At 40.1% G+C, this 13,348-nt stretch overlaps 2 protein-coding genes across 9 annotated transcripts in view; one reads left to right on the top strand and one right to left on the bottom strand.

Moving 5' to 3' along the window:
- LOC148382962 (transmembrane protein 238-like) overlaps positions 1–13,348 on the top strand; it is a 68,566-nt gene that overhangs the window by 10,007 nt on the left and 45,211 nt on the right. The gene's annotated exons all lie outside the window — the stretch shown is intronic.
- shisa6b (shisa family member 6b) overlaps positions 1–13,348 on the bottom strand; it is a 37,598-nt gene that overhangs the window by 8,066 nt on the left and 16,184 nt on the right. For 5 of the 8 annotated variants that reach the window (XM_088359591.1, XM_088359593.1, XM_088359597.1 and 2 more), the window contains 2 exons: positions 5,998–6,036; positions 321–383 (listed from right to left, as the gene is read on the bottom strand). In XM_088359591.1, coding sequence (XP_088215717.1) covers positions 321–383; positions 5,998–6,036 — 102 coding nt within the window. The remainder of the gene's footprint in view (positions 1–320; positions 384–5,997; positions 6,037–13,348) is intronic. The other 3 variants (XM_088359595.1, XM_088359598.1, XM_088359596.1) reach the window with 1 other exon arrangement.

The following is a 13,348-nucleotide window of genomic DNA, read 5'->3' as shown; positions in this document are numbered from 1 at the left end:
GCGCATGAGGTGATAACGTTTGATAGCAGCAGGGAATGCTGAAGGTTTTTTTTTTTTTTTTCTACGGCTTGTCAGCCAGGGGACGAGCTGACCTCCAGCCAATTATTTTCTTTCCCCGAGTTGGTCAGTGGCTGCTTCCTGGTCATAACTGGGATGTGGAACTTGAACAATTCCACACTGCAGAAAATATCATTTCCAATCACGGAAAGATATACAGTGGAGTGTGAAAGAAGGGATGTCAAGCATTGTAATCAGCTTAATGGGCGAGCTTCTGAATTTGTGAGTGAGCTGTAAATGAACGTTCTTCTAGTTTGTCTTACCATTTTTAGGTGTGCGTATGGGGCTACCTAGAGCCACATGGTTATAGCTGTGCTGATGGGTACCTGCAATGACAAAAGCAATGATAGATCTGTTCAGCAGCGTTCATGGAAAAATAATCTCTGTATTGAAGCAAATACAGAGAGTTAGAAGCATGACCATGACAATGAAAATGATTATTCACGACAAAAGGATTCATGTTGTTTTGGTGAATTGAAATTAGAAATGGCCAATAATGATCCTGCAAAAACAAGGTTGCAAACATGTTTGTGGTTGCGCTGAAACCATTGGAGAACATTTTAAAAGATGAGGCTCGCAAACATTTGGCTCTTCTTGTCTTGCAACGCCGTCGACATTTTGAAATATAAATGTAAAAAACGCACAGCTATTCTAAATCTATGCATTTCAAGTCAAAATAAAGATGGCATGGGGATGCCGATGAAACAAGGCAAATAGAAAAACTGTCAGGGATAATAGAGGATCCGGCCAGCATGTTAGAATACTGATTCTATTTGTATGCATTCCGTTAAGACGATATTTGCTTGGCTATGAATAATGCATTTGAAAAAATATAATAATTTCAACTATTTTCATTGTCGTTTTTATCATTCTTTTCCTTATAACATGACTTTGTTTTCATTTTGTGCTGACAATTTCATAACCATTTTATCTTGCAACTTGGTCTTTGGTTTTGATATATGGAGGAAATGTTGTCAATTAAAAAAATGAAGTACCCATTGCTGTCAGATAAACATCAGAGCAAAACAAGCCTGACTAAGCAAGAAGTTTAAATAGCATTTAATTGTCCCAGCTCGGTGTGTAAAGGGAAGTGAACGCATCAGCTGCACAAAGCAATAAACCGTGACATTTATTTCTTGCTAAATAGTCCCATGTGGCCCAGACATGGATGTTGAAGATCTCACGGCAATGGAAAGCTCTTTTTCAAATAGTGATGCAACAAGCAAGAAGGTAGAGTAGGTAAGAAGCAGAGCTGCAGGGCGTCCCTGGTCATTTTCTCTCTCCCTATGCTTGTGTGTACACACGGCAAGAGTATAATCAGCACCAACAGTCTGCACAGCGGATTTAATTTGCACTTAGAGAGTAAACAACAGTTTCCCTAAATCATCCATGGAGGTACGGACAGGCAGAGCGCAGGCTCGGCTGGACACTGCAGAGCCAACCGAGGTGCTTCACAATGAAAGATGGCACCTTTAGCGAGCCCATTGCTGGAAGAAAGTTGATGAATGACACTTCTTCTCAGCGCTCGCTCGGTGGGTGTGTAGGAATGCGTGCGTGGTTGTCATTGGCGGTTTGTATGTCTGAGCGAGAGGAAGAGCAGATAGATGGAGGACCCCATCGTTGTGCTGGCGACACTTCATTTGCTATCTGCAGCTGCTGCTGTGCCTGTTTAAAAATACATTAGAGCCAACTGCTGAAACATCCATTTACATCTGTCAAACAAGTGACAGAGGATGGCCAAGGCTGGCGCGCTCACATCATGTGTTTCAATATTTGCTCCGTGTATGGTGATAGATGTCGTGTATTCGTAACGCTACTTTCATATATATATATATTTTTTGAAACTTACATAGAAGAGATTGTGAAAGTTGGGTGCTGCTGAATGCAGAATTAGAATGGCATCGCTGTTTGCTCATATGGACAACCTACAATATACATAAAGTTAATGTTACTTAATATTATAATAACTTAATATTATAATAATCTTTATTTTAAGCAATTTCACTAAATGTAATTTTAAGATGATAGTTTTATTAAAAACGTTGTATTTGGTTTGAACAACCACTTAAAATAAAATGTAATAAATGTAAGTGTTTGGTTCCTAATTTGAATTAGTTTTGGTTCCTAAAAACATATTGGCTATCCAGAGAAGGATTTAGCAGAGCAAAACTATCTCATTAAAAGCCTGAACAGCCATGCTCAGCCCTTCTGTAATCTGAGGTCTAATTAGATATATGCTATTCAGAATGATTCCCTGCGTAACCCCTGACCTCTAAAAGTCATAAGGTTGCTTAACATGTCGATACATCATCGCCGCCTCCTTGAGTGGACATGATAAATAACCTTCACGCACCCTGTGTCAACAACCATGACGATCATGAAAAAAGCTAAGCAAAAGTCCCTCGGTGTTCATTACTTCTTGCCATCATCGTCATTAGCTCAAACTGCTGCGGTTTAATCATATAGCTGATTAATAGTGATTGACGTGCTTCCCAGATTGTCGGGTTAAACACGGGTCCCCATCTAAATTGCTAAATGGATGTTTTCTATCACTTTGCTTAGGTCACAGCTGTGATTTTCAGATGGTGTCAGTCAAATGCAGAGGCTGAATTATGTGCAAACATGTTGGGGCGGCACTGTTCCACTAGGTAGCACTGCCCAATGGTTAGTCATGCTTTTTTAGTTTACGTATATCCGCTTCTCTTTGCATAATAGCATCCAGATGGCGTACTCGTGACTCAGTACTCTGAGATTTTTTTCCCACATCGCATCCATATACAAGGTTCGGGAGACGAGTGGGGGCTGAACACCTTTCGCCTTGTGCCAAGGTTAACTAAGCATTTGGAAAATTGATTGCAATGGCGTGCTTGAAGGTACTGTGGAAACCAGAAGAATATTGATCTGGAAATTTGCATTCAAACAAAAAGCTTGCCTTGATAGCCAGAAGGCGATTTCAACGTGTGGGTGTGTATTGTATTGTTCTTTTGGAAACACTGCAAAACATATCCTGAAGTATTATGAATATATTTTTAAAGGCGATGCATTTGCATATTAGTAGGAGATAAAGCATTGTGGACCATAATTGATAACCAGAGCCAGACGTTTTCTAAACACTCACGACAAGAAGAATGAATGACTTTTTTTATGAAAAATAGAAAATCATTATTGATGTTAATTATACTAGAATGTGTAGAGATTTCTAGCACCGAGTTTTAACCGGCGCAATCCATTGTTAATGTCTATACATTTCATAAATTGCTAAACTCGGCTCAGCTGAAAAGGACTTTTCCGATGCAGCTGACACATTGACTAGTGGTAAAGCTTTAGCTTACTGACCCACTTAAAAGGCCTTGGGGACTTTCCTGTAAATCCACCAATGTAGTGCACCACATCATTCTTATTTACACCTCAAGAAGAGATTTAAATATTTACTATTGTAAGAGTCTTGTGCATCAAATTTGAATATGCATACTTCATTTCAAATGTAGGCCATATGTAATTGTCAAAACAATGATAAGGACGAACGCAATGCAATGAAAGGCCTTAGTAGTTACTACAATTGGAAAAACAGGAGCGAAAAAAATTGCAGAAAGAAATATAATCGTAGAACAAACACCTCTCCCATGATTAAAAAAAAAGCTGAAAATAACTGCGAAGCACTGTATCAGTGTTTTTTCGAAGATAAGACGAGACAAAAAGGCAAGTGTGGGCCAGTCACCAAAGAGCAGCCTTTCAATCCCTGATTCCTCAGAGCTCATGAGATCTATCAGAGTCATGCTCACGTCTTCACAACATGGCTGGCTCTCCACAACCTGCCAAGGCCATTAGCGCTGCCAAGTGGAGCTGTTGGGCTTCTCAACAGCCCAGCGAGGTTTTATGAAGCTTTTAATAGTGTGTGCATGTGTGTGTTTAAAGTGTGTAAAGTCGAAATGTGCGAGTCTGTGTCCCACTGGTTTTGTTGACAGCCGAGTGACACATGCAACCGTGGCCCCTTTTCACAGCAAAGGAAAGGGGAAACCACCAAGGGCTTGACATTTACAACTGACAAAGGCTGTTCGCATTTTACCGCAGAATGCTAACTACCATCATGGGGGGGGGGGTGGACATAAAGCTGAAGGCCCCTAGGTAGAAGCATCTTAATTGATACCCAAAACAGAGCACATTGATCATCTGGATCCAGATGGTTCTGCTTCTGGCTTTATCTAAATCTACCAATGGCTATTCTACTCGGATATGGTGATACACTTCCTAAGTGCATTCCGTAACGAGCGTTAAATGAGCTACAGATTGCAACGCTCTCGCTGCCTTCCAAGTGCAATCCAATCCCACTTTGCTCTGTATCTTTGGCCATTTCCAGTAAGTATTGCCCTTTAGCTCATAACTCACAATCACCCCCAAGACACCCGAGCCAAGTGGGTTACTTGACATGGGCTTTGCCTCTCCATCTTGACAAATGCACTCTGATGGTCTCAGCAGGGGATGGCGAAGGGCAGGAGGTGGAGGTGGAACTCATACTAGTTCATTTTGAAATGTGATTGGCGCTGAACCCATGTGTGACCCTGCACGTTACAAGGCAATAAGAGCTCCATTTTGATTGAAGCTGAGCTTCACAGCAAGCATGCGTTCGTTCACTCCGTTCCTACACCTCAAAGATGAAATGACACTTTTAGCACAGGTAATGAGCTTTTCTGGAAATCGGTATCACACTGCGGTATTGTCATCACAAGTGCCATTGTGGGATTCACGCTCCCGTATAGACCTGTATACAATGTGATAATGAGAAACAAAAGTGATTTCTTCCACCTGTTGATTGACATACCAACAGACTCCATTGGACTGTTGAGAAGCAGACTTCCTTTGAGTGGAGACGAGGGAGAGGTAGAGGAGGGTCCGTATATCGTGAGCAAGGATAAGCACAGATTTATCTGATGTCTTCTTCAAATAAAAGAAGTAACATCATCAAAACTGCCTTTATCCATGCCTTCATAAAGCAGACCTCCTCTCCACTGTGATGCGCGCACACACCGTTGCTTGCGATTAGGACATGACTAAGCAGATCCAAAACATAAAGCTTACAAATAGTAAGAGTACAGAGGAGTGAAAAGGGACCAGTTGGGTTTTAAGGCACAGCACGATGGGAAAAACAAAACAAAAATACAATGTAGGTCAGCTGCAACAAACATTAAGAGGTACAATATATTATTAGCATTTCCTATAGCTGTGTTTTAATTAGGTCTCACAAAGGCGTTTGGAATCAGAAGCAAACATACTTTTTCACTGATTGATCACTGAAACAGAATCTTATAGGGCTGTAACAGTACATACTGAATGTGTATTTATTATTTATCAATGCACAATTGCAATCACTTGGCAGGAAATTCGATTTAGCCTTGCCCGACGGCTTATTTTTTTCATGACGTTTTTTTATTTATTAAGTAAATTCATAATTTGCACCAAAATAACAAACCCACACTGACCAGTACTATCTATGTGGAAAAATATGAAATTGATCAAATTTGGACACAGGGTGATTCTTCCTGACTATTATGTTTTATTATCACATTTTTTGGATTGCAAAATTACTGTGGGTTGGTCTGCTAATTGCGTATAATAAACTGGCATTGAGCTGTAAGGAGAATTATCGGTTGTGCTGATGAAAATGGCCGTTGAAGGATAATCATAGTGTATGTACGGTTACAACCCCAGAAGTAGAGCACAGGGACAAAGCTACACACGTTCATCTTCATCACACAGACAAGAGAGCGAGGAATACGTACATAGGTTAGCTACACTACAGGTAGAAGCTGCCTCCAAACACTTTGGAAATATTACATCCCCGAATCAGGTTATGGATTTTAGTCTTTAATATTTTTCGGCTAGATTGGAGAATAAGTGATTAGAGGCAACTTTGAGCGTTTAACAAAGAACAGCCATCCCTACCATGGTGACTCTGGGAGCGGACGGGCCAATGTTTTTCTCCTAGAAAAAAGAACCAAGCGGTTATCTATTAGATGATTCACTTCATACAATAACAGAAGAGGCAATTAGAGTCACAGCATATAATATTTAACACCGAGTATGTTTAGAATGGGAGTGAGGGTTAAGGTACAAAATTGCGTTTACATTCAGTAATTAAGAAAAAAAATACATCAATCAACAGTGACAAGAAAACATATTCCAACGAAAGTTTTTTAAAGAAACTTCCTTTGTAGTCCTGGTTACATACACATATACATATATCAAGCCAGCATTTTATTTTCCTGCTATGGTTGATGCCACAGAATGAAAAAGAAGGTGTTAGTGACTGACGTCCACTGACACAAGAGCGGTACTTTGATCCATCCTTAACGATTAGCCATCACCATTTTGATCTGGGCTGCCTCCCACACAGAAGGGAGGCGTTCCCCATCAGCGGCTCGGAACCATACGCATGACAGTGTTGACCTTAAACTTACTCACCGAATAAACGCGTATATCAATGATAAGAAGAGGTAGGCGTGTTGGGAAAGGAAAGCGCTGCGGCAAATAGGCTTATTAGCATGAATTTCACATTTTTCTCGTGAGAAGAGTGGGAGGTTCATGGAATCCCTTGCGACAGAGACATTCAAACAGCGCTTGTCAGCATTTTAATGCAAAGGTGCACCATAGATTAGTACATGCAAAGGGAATGTCACCCAACACGGCGACTACTTGTCATCCTCTTAAAAGGGCAACAAGTTGAAACAATTGCTACTTATGCTCTATTATGTTCCTAAGGGTACCATTATTTTTTGTCCAGGCCTTTTTAACAAGTAGAAAATTCACAAAATTGTGCAGTGATGTAGCTTGGGTTTGGATTATGGGAATGCACACGGTGATGTGTGATGGACTAAACAGTTAGATACCAGTAAGACTGGATGACTGTGTTTACAAAAAATAAAATAATGCAGTGTTGGGTTTAGAATTCACTTTTAATGCTAACATATGTATTCTTTGAGTTCTATATAGTATAAAAAAAATGATGAGTGAGCTGGTGTAATAATCCACATTTGATTTAAAAATGAAATATAACAAATCACAGTGACATTGGCACATCAAGTGTGAGTCATTCTGTACCTGTGGTAAGATACGGACGGGGTGTAATACTCAAATGTGTGATTTGTTTCACATCCCCAACACTGAGGCACACACTCACACCATTGCTCCCCTGCTGGGTGTATTGGATTGCTATCAGTCCCTGAGAAAGCGGCTTACATAACCACGCTGCCAGCAGCACCATCCCACGTTGGCCTCTACTGTATATTTCATGATAACATGGCTTGTTGACAATGGTGCTTCTCACTTACACTTTATGAGGGAGGGCGAGGACACTCGTGGACGGGAGTATTTTTCCGCAATAATATGTGGGAATAGATGTAGGTGAATACAAATCGGTAAAGCAGCTTATTAATCTTTCTTAAATATTTATGATGGGCTTCCTTGGGCTTAAAAGCCAATTGTGATGCAATTAACAAAGCCAGAGTACAAAGTTGCCTTTTTTCTTCTTCTAAGAAGAAAAGCTTCCTTCATTAACTCTTCATCGCGAAAAGCCATCCTCCAAGCACAGTTTGAGCAAAGCGTGCACAGGAGGAGGATTATGTGACCGAGTGTAAAGATTCGATAAAGAAGGGCGAGTCCTATTTCGGCGTTCCATAGTAGCATACGATCAAAGGGGCAAATGCTGTTTTAATTCCAAGAATCATATCTGATCTGCTTATTATTGAGAATTGTGCTGTAGGACAGAGGAAAAAGAGAGAACTCAAATCAAAGTACAGTGTCGTGTACACTAAAATGGAAATTTTGCAACTAACCAGGACCAGAGTGGGTCTCATTTCTAGCCCTGGAGTTGCACGACTCTGATCAGCCCACTTTAGTTCACAATGTTTTTAATGAAGAAAAGATTGTAAGGTTGGGAAAAAAGGCATCGTTTTTATTTAAAACCTCATCACATCACGTCCTGAATTATTTGATGATGGCCATATTAATGGGTATTATTGCATGAAGAGACTTAATATGAGAAGGGAAGAGCACAAATATCTGTTTTGGCTGCTCAGTAGACTAGAGCAGGCCATAAAAGTCAAAGAAAAATGACCAGAAAGTGAGCTGTACGTCGTCTTTATGTGAAGCAGTAAAGTCGCTCAACATATTCGTAGACCCGCCATCAAAGTTAGGGCTGTTTAACTTTTGGCTTTTACTATTAAGAGCAGTCAATTTTTTTTATTTTTTCACTTGGGGGACAGTAAGAATGAAAAGCTGCTTCAATTTTTTTTCATAAAGTTTTTATAATGCTGGGAAGTTGACTGCAACATGTATGCTCAATTTCTATTCAAATTTTATTGTAAAAAAAAAAGAAATTCTATGAACAAATGTAAGTTGACCTCAATTTTGTATTTACCACAGCGACTTGAAAGTCAATGAAACGCTAAAACTATAAAGGGGACCGTGGAATAAAAAACAATTGTTCCATGCTGCCACTTTAAGTTCTTTATTTCCAATTAAATTAATTCTATCAGACTCAGCAGGGGCTCCGGTTGAAGACATTCCACAGCCTGTTAATTCAAAACTCATTAATAATGGAGCCATAATAATGAGGAGAATGTGTATGTGTGGGGGTGGACTGTCTCCGTGCAGAAATAGGAGACGGACGGAAATGCGGCTTTTCAATCGACTGTCACTCATTTGTAAAGATGAAGGTTTCTTTAAATGCACATAAGCCCACGGTTTCAATTCATTTCCATTTTACCAGAGAAGGGAATAGAAGTGCAGTGTCATATATGGAGGAATGGCTTCCTGAATTTTCAACGCAGAGTTAAATTATTGTTAAGTGAAATACTGACATATCATGGGATTTTTTTTTTCATCTGGCTCCTTGATTGAATGAGAAATAAAAAGACAAAATGATTTGGGTGAATATCAGAGTGACCTTTCCTGTTTCCACTCACTTCTCCAACTCAGTTAGATTTTTTTCCATTTAATGTTTCTAGGCTTATACAGATGAACGAGCTGTTCTCTTGCTATTAAATGGGGAGGAAAGAAAAATCAGTGGCAGGCAATTAATTCTTGAAGGCCATTGTATCCTGCTCGACATCAGCATTAAAGGGAGCGTCTACGTTGGCACAAAAAAGCCACCTGACTTGAGGTGTTTGAAACGAGTGAGACAAATCTGCATATTGATTCAACACACCTATTGATATGTCAGTTATGTGAAAACTAGCAGAGCGTATCAGTGTCAGAAGCCACGCTGTATTTTCTCTTGTGTTTTAATTGCTTTTGGCAGCGTGACTCACGGTGACGAGCTAATGAAGTCATTGAGATTTAGTGAGCTGCCACAGGCTACGGACTTATTCAGTATAGCTTTATTAACATTTCACAAAAGCGCCACCGGTCGCATCAGCAGCAGCAATGGTGATTAATTTTGCAGCCTGCGCTGATCAGGCTGTAGGCAGCTGGAGGCTGTGGGAATGTGATGAACCTTTAGCGTACCATATGTAGGCATTTAAATATATTGAAATATCCATGCCATATCACTGAAGGCTAATGCATTTGTCCATCGGTCCATGTATTTGAGATGAAGTTTGATTGCTGCTGATGCTAGTCCTTTTCACAAAACCCCCAGTGAGCCAGCTCAAATTTGGGCAGAAAAGGTTAATCCACTTTGAAATTGCCCATTTCAAAATGGTAAAATGTCAAAAGCTCACTGGAATTTCAAGAGTCTGCATTAAAGGAATATGAGCACTATTATGGAAGCTTTTAGGTACCATCACTTGGCTGATTGAATACATCTTATAATGGAAGTTTTTCTGATGATTATTTTAGAGCTTCCCATGAAATATTTTTAGAATCGATTATGCCATTGATGAATCGAATAATCTGATAACATTTTCAATATAATCTATTTTTGTGAATGATTATGATGATTATTTATTTTTCACATACTAGAATACTGTATATCTATCCATCTTCTCTTTTTTTTTTAATATCCTGTTCAGGGTCATAGAGAGGCTGGGGATCTAATTCTGAAGCTAACGGGCTTTGACAGCTACTGTACACAGAGACGTGTAGTCGCTATTTTCTGTTGGTCGGTTAAATGGAGATTGCACCGTATTTATAGCAGTTCTCCTGCTCTTTAAGGAAATATAAGCCGAAGCTGAGAAGTTTGTAGGAGGAGGTCAGATTACAGGCTAATTGCAAGTGTCAGCTACTGGTTGAAATGACCTCAATGCCACTAGAACTGCAAAAGCACAAACTCTGGATTTGTAAACAATAGCAGGGAATCCCTCCTACTTTAGCTTGGAGAAAGATTAGTTACCCATGAACACCTACTCACTGTGTTCCTTGCAGAAGTGACAAATCAAACTTTTGCCAAGCACTTTTGTACTGGTGTGTAAGTGAGTCACAGATTCATATCATGTAGGGTAACAAATTGAAAGATGAGTCAAGTGGAAAATAACTGCTGTAGTATATTGTAACTCCGTCTAAAGCAGTCGAGCATGTTCTTTTGTAATTATGCACCCAAGCCATGCTTGAAATGTTCACCCAGGGGAAACAACTTGAAAAGCACAACACGTACACGTCAATAGATGAAATACAATAGACGTTTACGGCTCTGTTTAATTATTCCGTGCTTTTAGAGCCAACATGCTCCCACTGACTCTTACAAAATGTCATATTTCAAAATTGCCATGCATTTCGGTCAAATGCAAGCCAGGCGGCTTTGATGGATGGATGGAGGGAGGGAGGCTGTGGAGGGAGACATGATGCATTCGGCCTGTGATTGCTTTCATCGCCATTACTCACAGCATAGGGTGATTAGTAGGCCGCTGGCTGGCTGGCTGGCTGGCTAACACCTCTGCTTTACTTACGCCTGTGTGACGCAGCCATCTCGTAGGAGGCTCCGCTTACCAGTCATTACAGTGATCCCTCATTGCTGGCCTTCCTTAATCAATGAGCCAAAATAATGGATGACGCACACGAGCGGCGTACAGCCTTGAAGGACAGACGGACAGCTGAGCTATATAGGACAGAAGACTTTGAGAAATATCCCTCAGATCTCGTCACCTGGATGTCCTTGTGGCAAATCGCAAGGGTATTTCGGCAGAAATGTCTTTGAGGGAAGGGAAGACGTAAACTGGATTTCTAGATGATCATAAGTGGCGTCCCCCTGCTTGACTGACAGGCGAAGAAATGTTGCGCTATTTTTCTCCTTTTAATTTGCTCTCTGTGTGGCCACCATCTCTCATTTTTCATGTGGTTTGTCTTAGTGATGCTGGCGCACCACAGGTGCAGCTCAGGTTGCGACGGTAACGTCTTCAAACACAAAAAGCAGTGCAAGACGACATGCTGCTTGCGGTAATGAAATGTTATTTTACAATCTCAGCAAGATGATTTGGTCTGAACTATCATGGGATTTCCTTTTGAAATCCTCCTTTTCGTCTTTATCAATGTATGTGAGTTATCTGCACTTATCTCGTTGTGAGAAAATAAAGGTGCTATCAAATGAAACACTAAAGCAATTGAGGCGGGAGGGTCACATTTTCTCAATTAGTGTTCTGAAAATATTATATTATGGTTTATTCCATTTGATTTGATTATTAGTTGGCTCTGCCATAGAAACAGACAAAAAAAGGACTGCCGGAATTTAGATGTCTTTGACGTGACCCTGCATGATTAACCGTTAAATGGCTCTTGATGTGTCACAACAAGACATTTAATGTTTTTGAAGATCAGTTCTTTGAGCTATTCATTTAAAAATCGGAAAATGAATTGCTCACCTCTGCCCTATGCCCTCAATCAAGTGAATAAGCTACTTTGAAATACTGCAAGTGCTCTGAAATTAGAACTCCAAACTCTGAGCTTTAAATTTACAAAAACTAAATAAATGTAAATTAATGGCACTCTCCTCTCTTCTCAGCCCAAATTGATTAGCAAGCCCAAAATGCCATGCATGCACATATGCAAACAACTTCCATGCAAGGTTAATGAGTGAGTGAAAAGGCCCAACCGAAGTGGGTAAGTTGCCAGCACTGCAGATATCCCCCTCTTGGAACATGCTCCATTTACCAATATATTTCCTAAGAGGCAATGCTGAAACTGCAAAGCTAATTCCTTTTTGTAATATCTTCTTATTTGCTGTGTCTGCCACACAGTCAGTCCACCACGATGAAGGGAGAGTTACATGGGAACAATGAAGTCTGATTGAGTTTGCTTCAAAATCTTGTTTACGTCTCCATGGAGATTTTTCTTCAAATGATCCAAATGAAGTCGGTCAGTCAATATTAGCTCATCCGCACTCTATAACATTCAATTTTAGCTTCACCCTGCTGAAAGGCTCAAAACATGAGTTCAAAATCATTCTGTGGTTTATTTTTTTTTTATTATTGTGCAAATAAAAAATGGCTTTCCACTTAGCAGCATTTAACATTAACAGATTCCGTTTCAAAGGACAAAATGTGGGGATCATTCACGTTAAGTACATCATTGCTTTTCCAGATCTGAATTATGTACATCGATATAGTGGATATAGTTTTCAATAGAACCAAACTACTATGTGGATTGTGGTCCATTCAGTGCAAAGGGTCATATTAGTTGCATGCGGGGAAATAAAGACAAGCCTCCATTTTACGCTTCCCTTGATGGACTGCTAAAGAGTTCCGCACTGTTTAGACTCAACCTGATGCAATATTGATGACGCTGGCCAGGCTGGCAGAGACTGCCTCCAGCAGACCGATCAATGCCACGTTCCAAGAAGAAAGAGACACAACTGGATGATTCACATCCGCATTGTGTGCTTAAAAATGACAAAAGCGCCGCATAGTAGGCTATGATATTAAATGCGAGAGGAGCAACCATAGGGATGGCATCTATTATAGCAGATCAACACACTAGACAATGCATGTAAAAGCATTTTATGCGGCAATTGTGTTTCCAATGTCACAACAACTCCCAATGATGTCGTGCATTTGCTTTGACCTCAAGGCTTTGTTAGAGTATGCACGGGGGCTGGAGTCGGCGACGGCACTTTCGAAAGAAACACGAGGCACTGGAATACCAGATTAACCGAGCTATGTGAATATCCTTTGTCAGCATAGAAAATATACGACATGATACAGTTGGCGTGTAAACAAGCGAGTTCAGCAAAAAGTATTTAAAAAAGATTCTCATGAAGAATCAAGCTTCTAATTAATTTGTCCAGCTGAAGAATAAAAACCTCACACTTTAGCCGTGAATCAGTTTGTTGTCCGTACTAAAAAAAAAAAGCAGAAACTCTTAAAGT

This window comes from Syngnathus floridae, chromosome 18 (genome assembly GCF_059516105.1).
Source record: "Syngnathus floridae isolate MCC-2025c chromosome 18, RoL_Sflo_1.0, whole genome shotgun sequence".
Taxonomy (NCBI): Eukaryota; Metazoa; Chordata; class Actinopteri; order Syngnathiformes; family Syngnathidae; genus Syngnathus; species Syngnathus floridae.
Note: the sequence above shows the minus strand (reverse complement) of the source record. Positions and strands in the feature narration are given on the sequence as shown.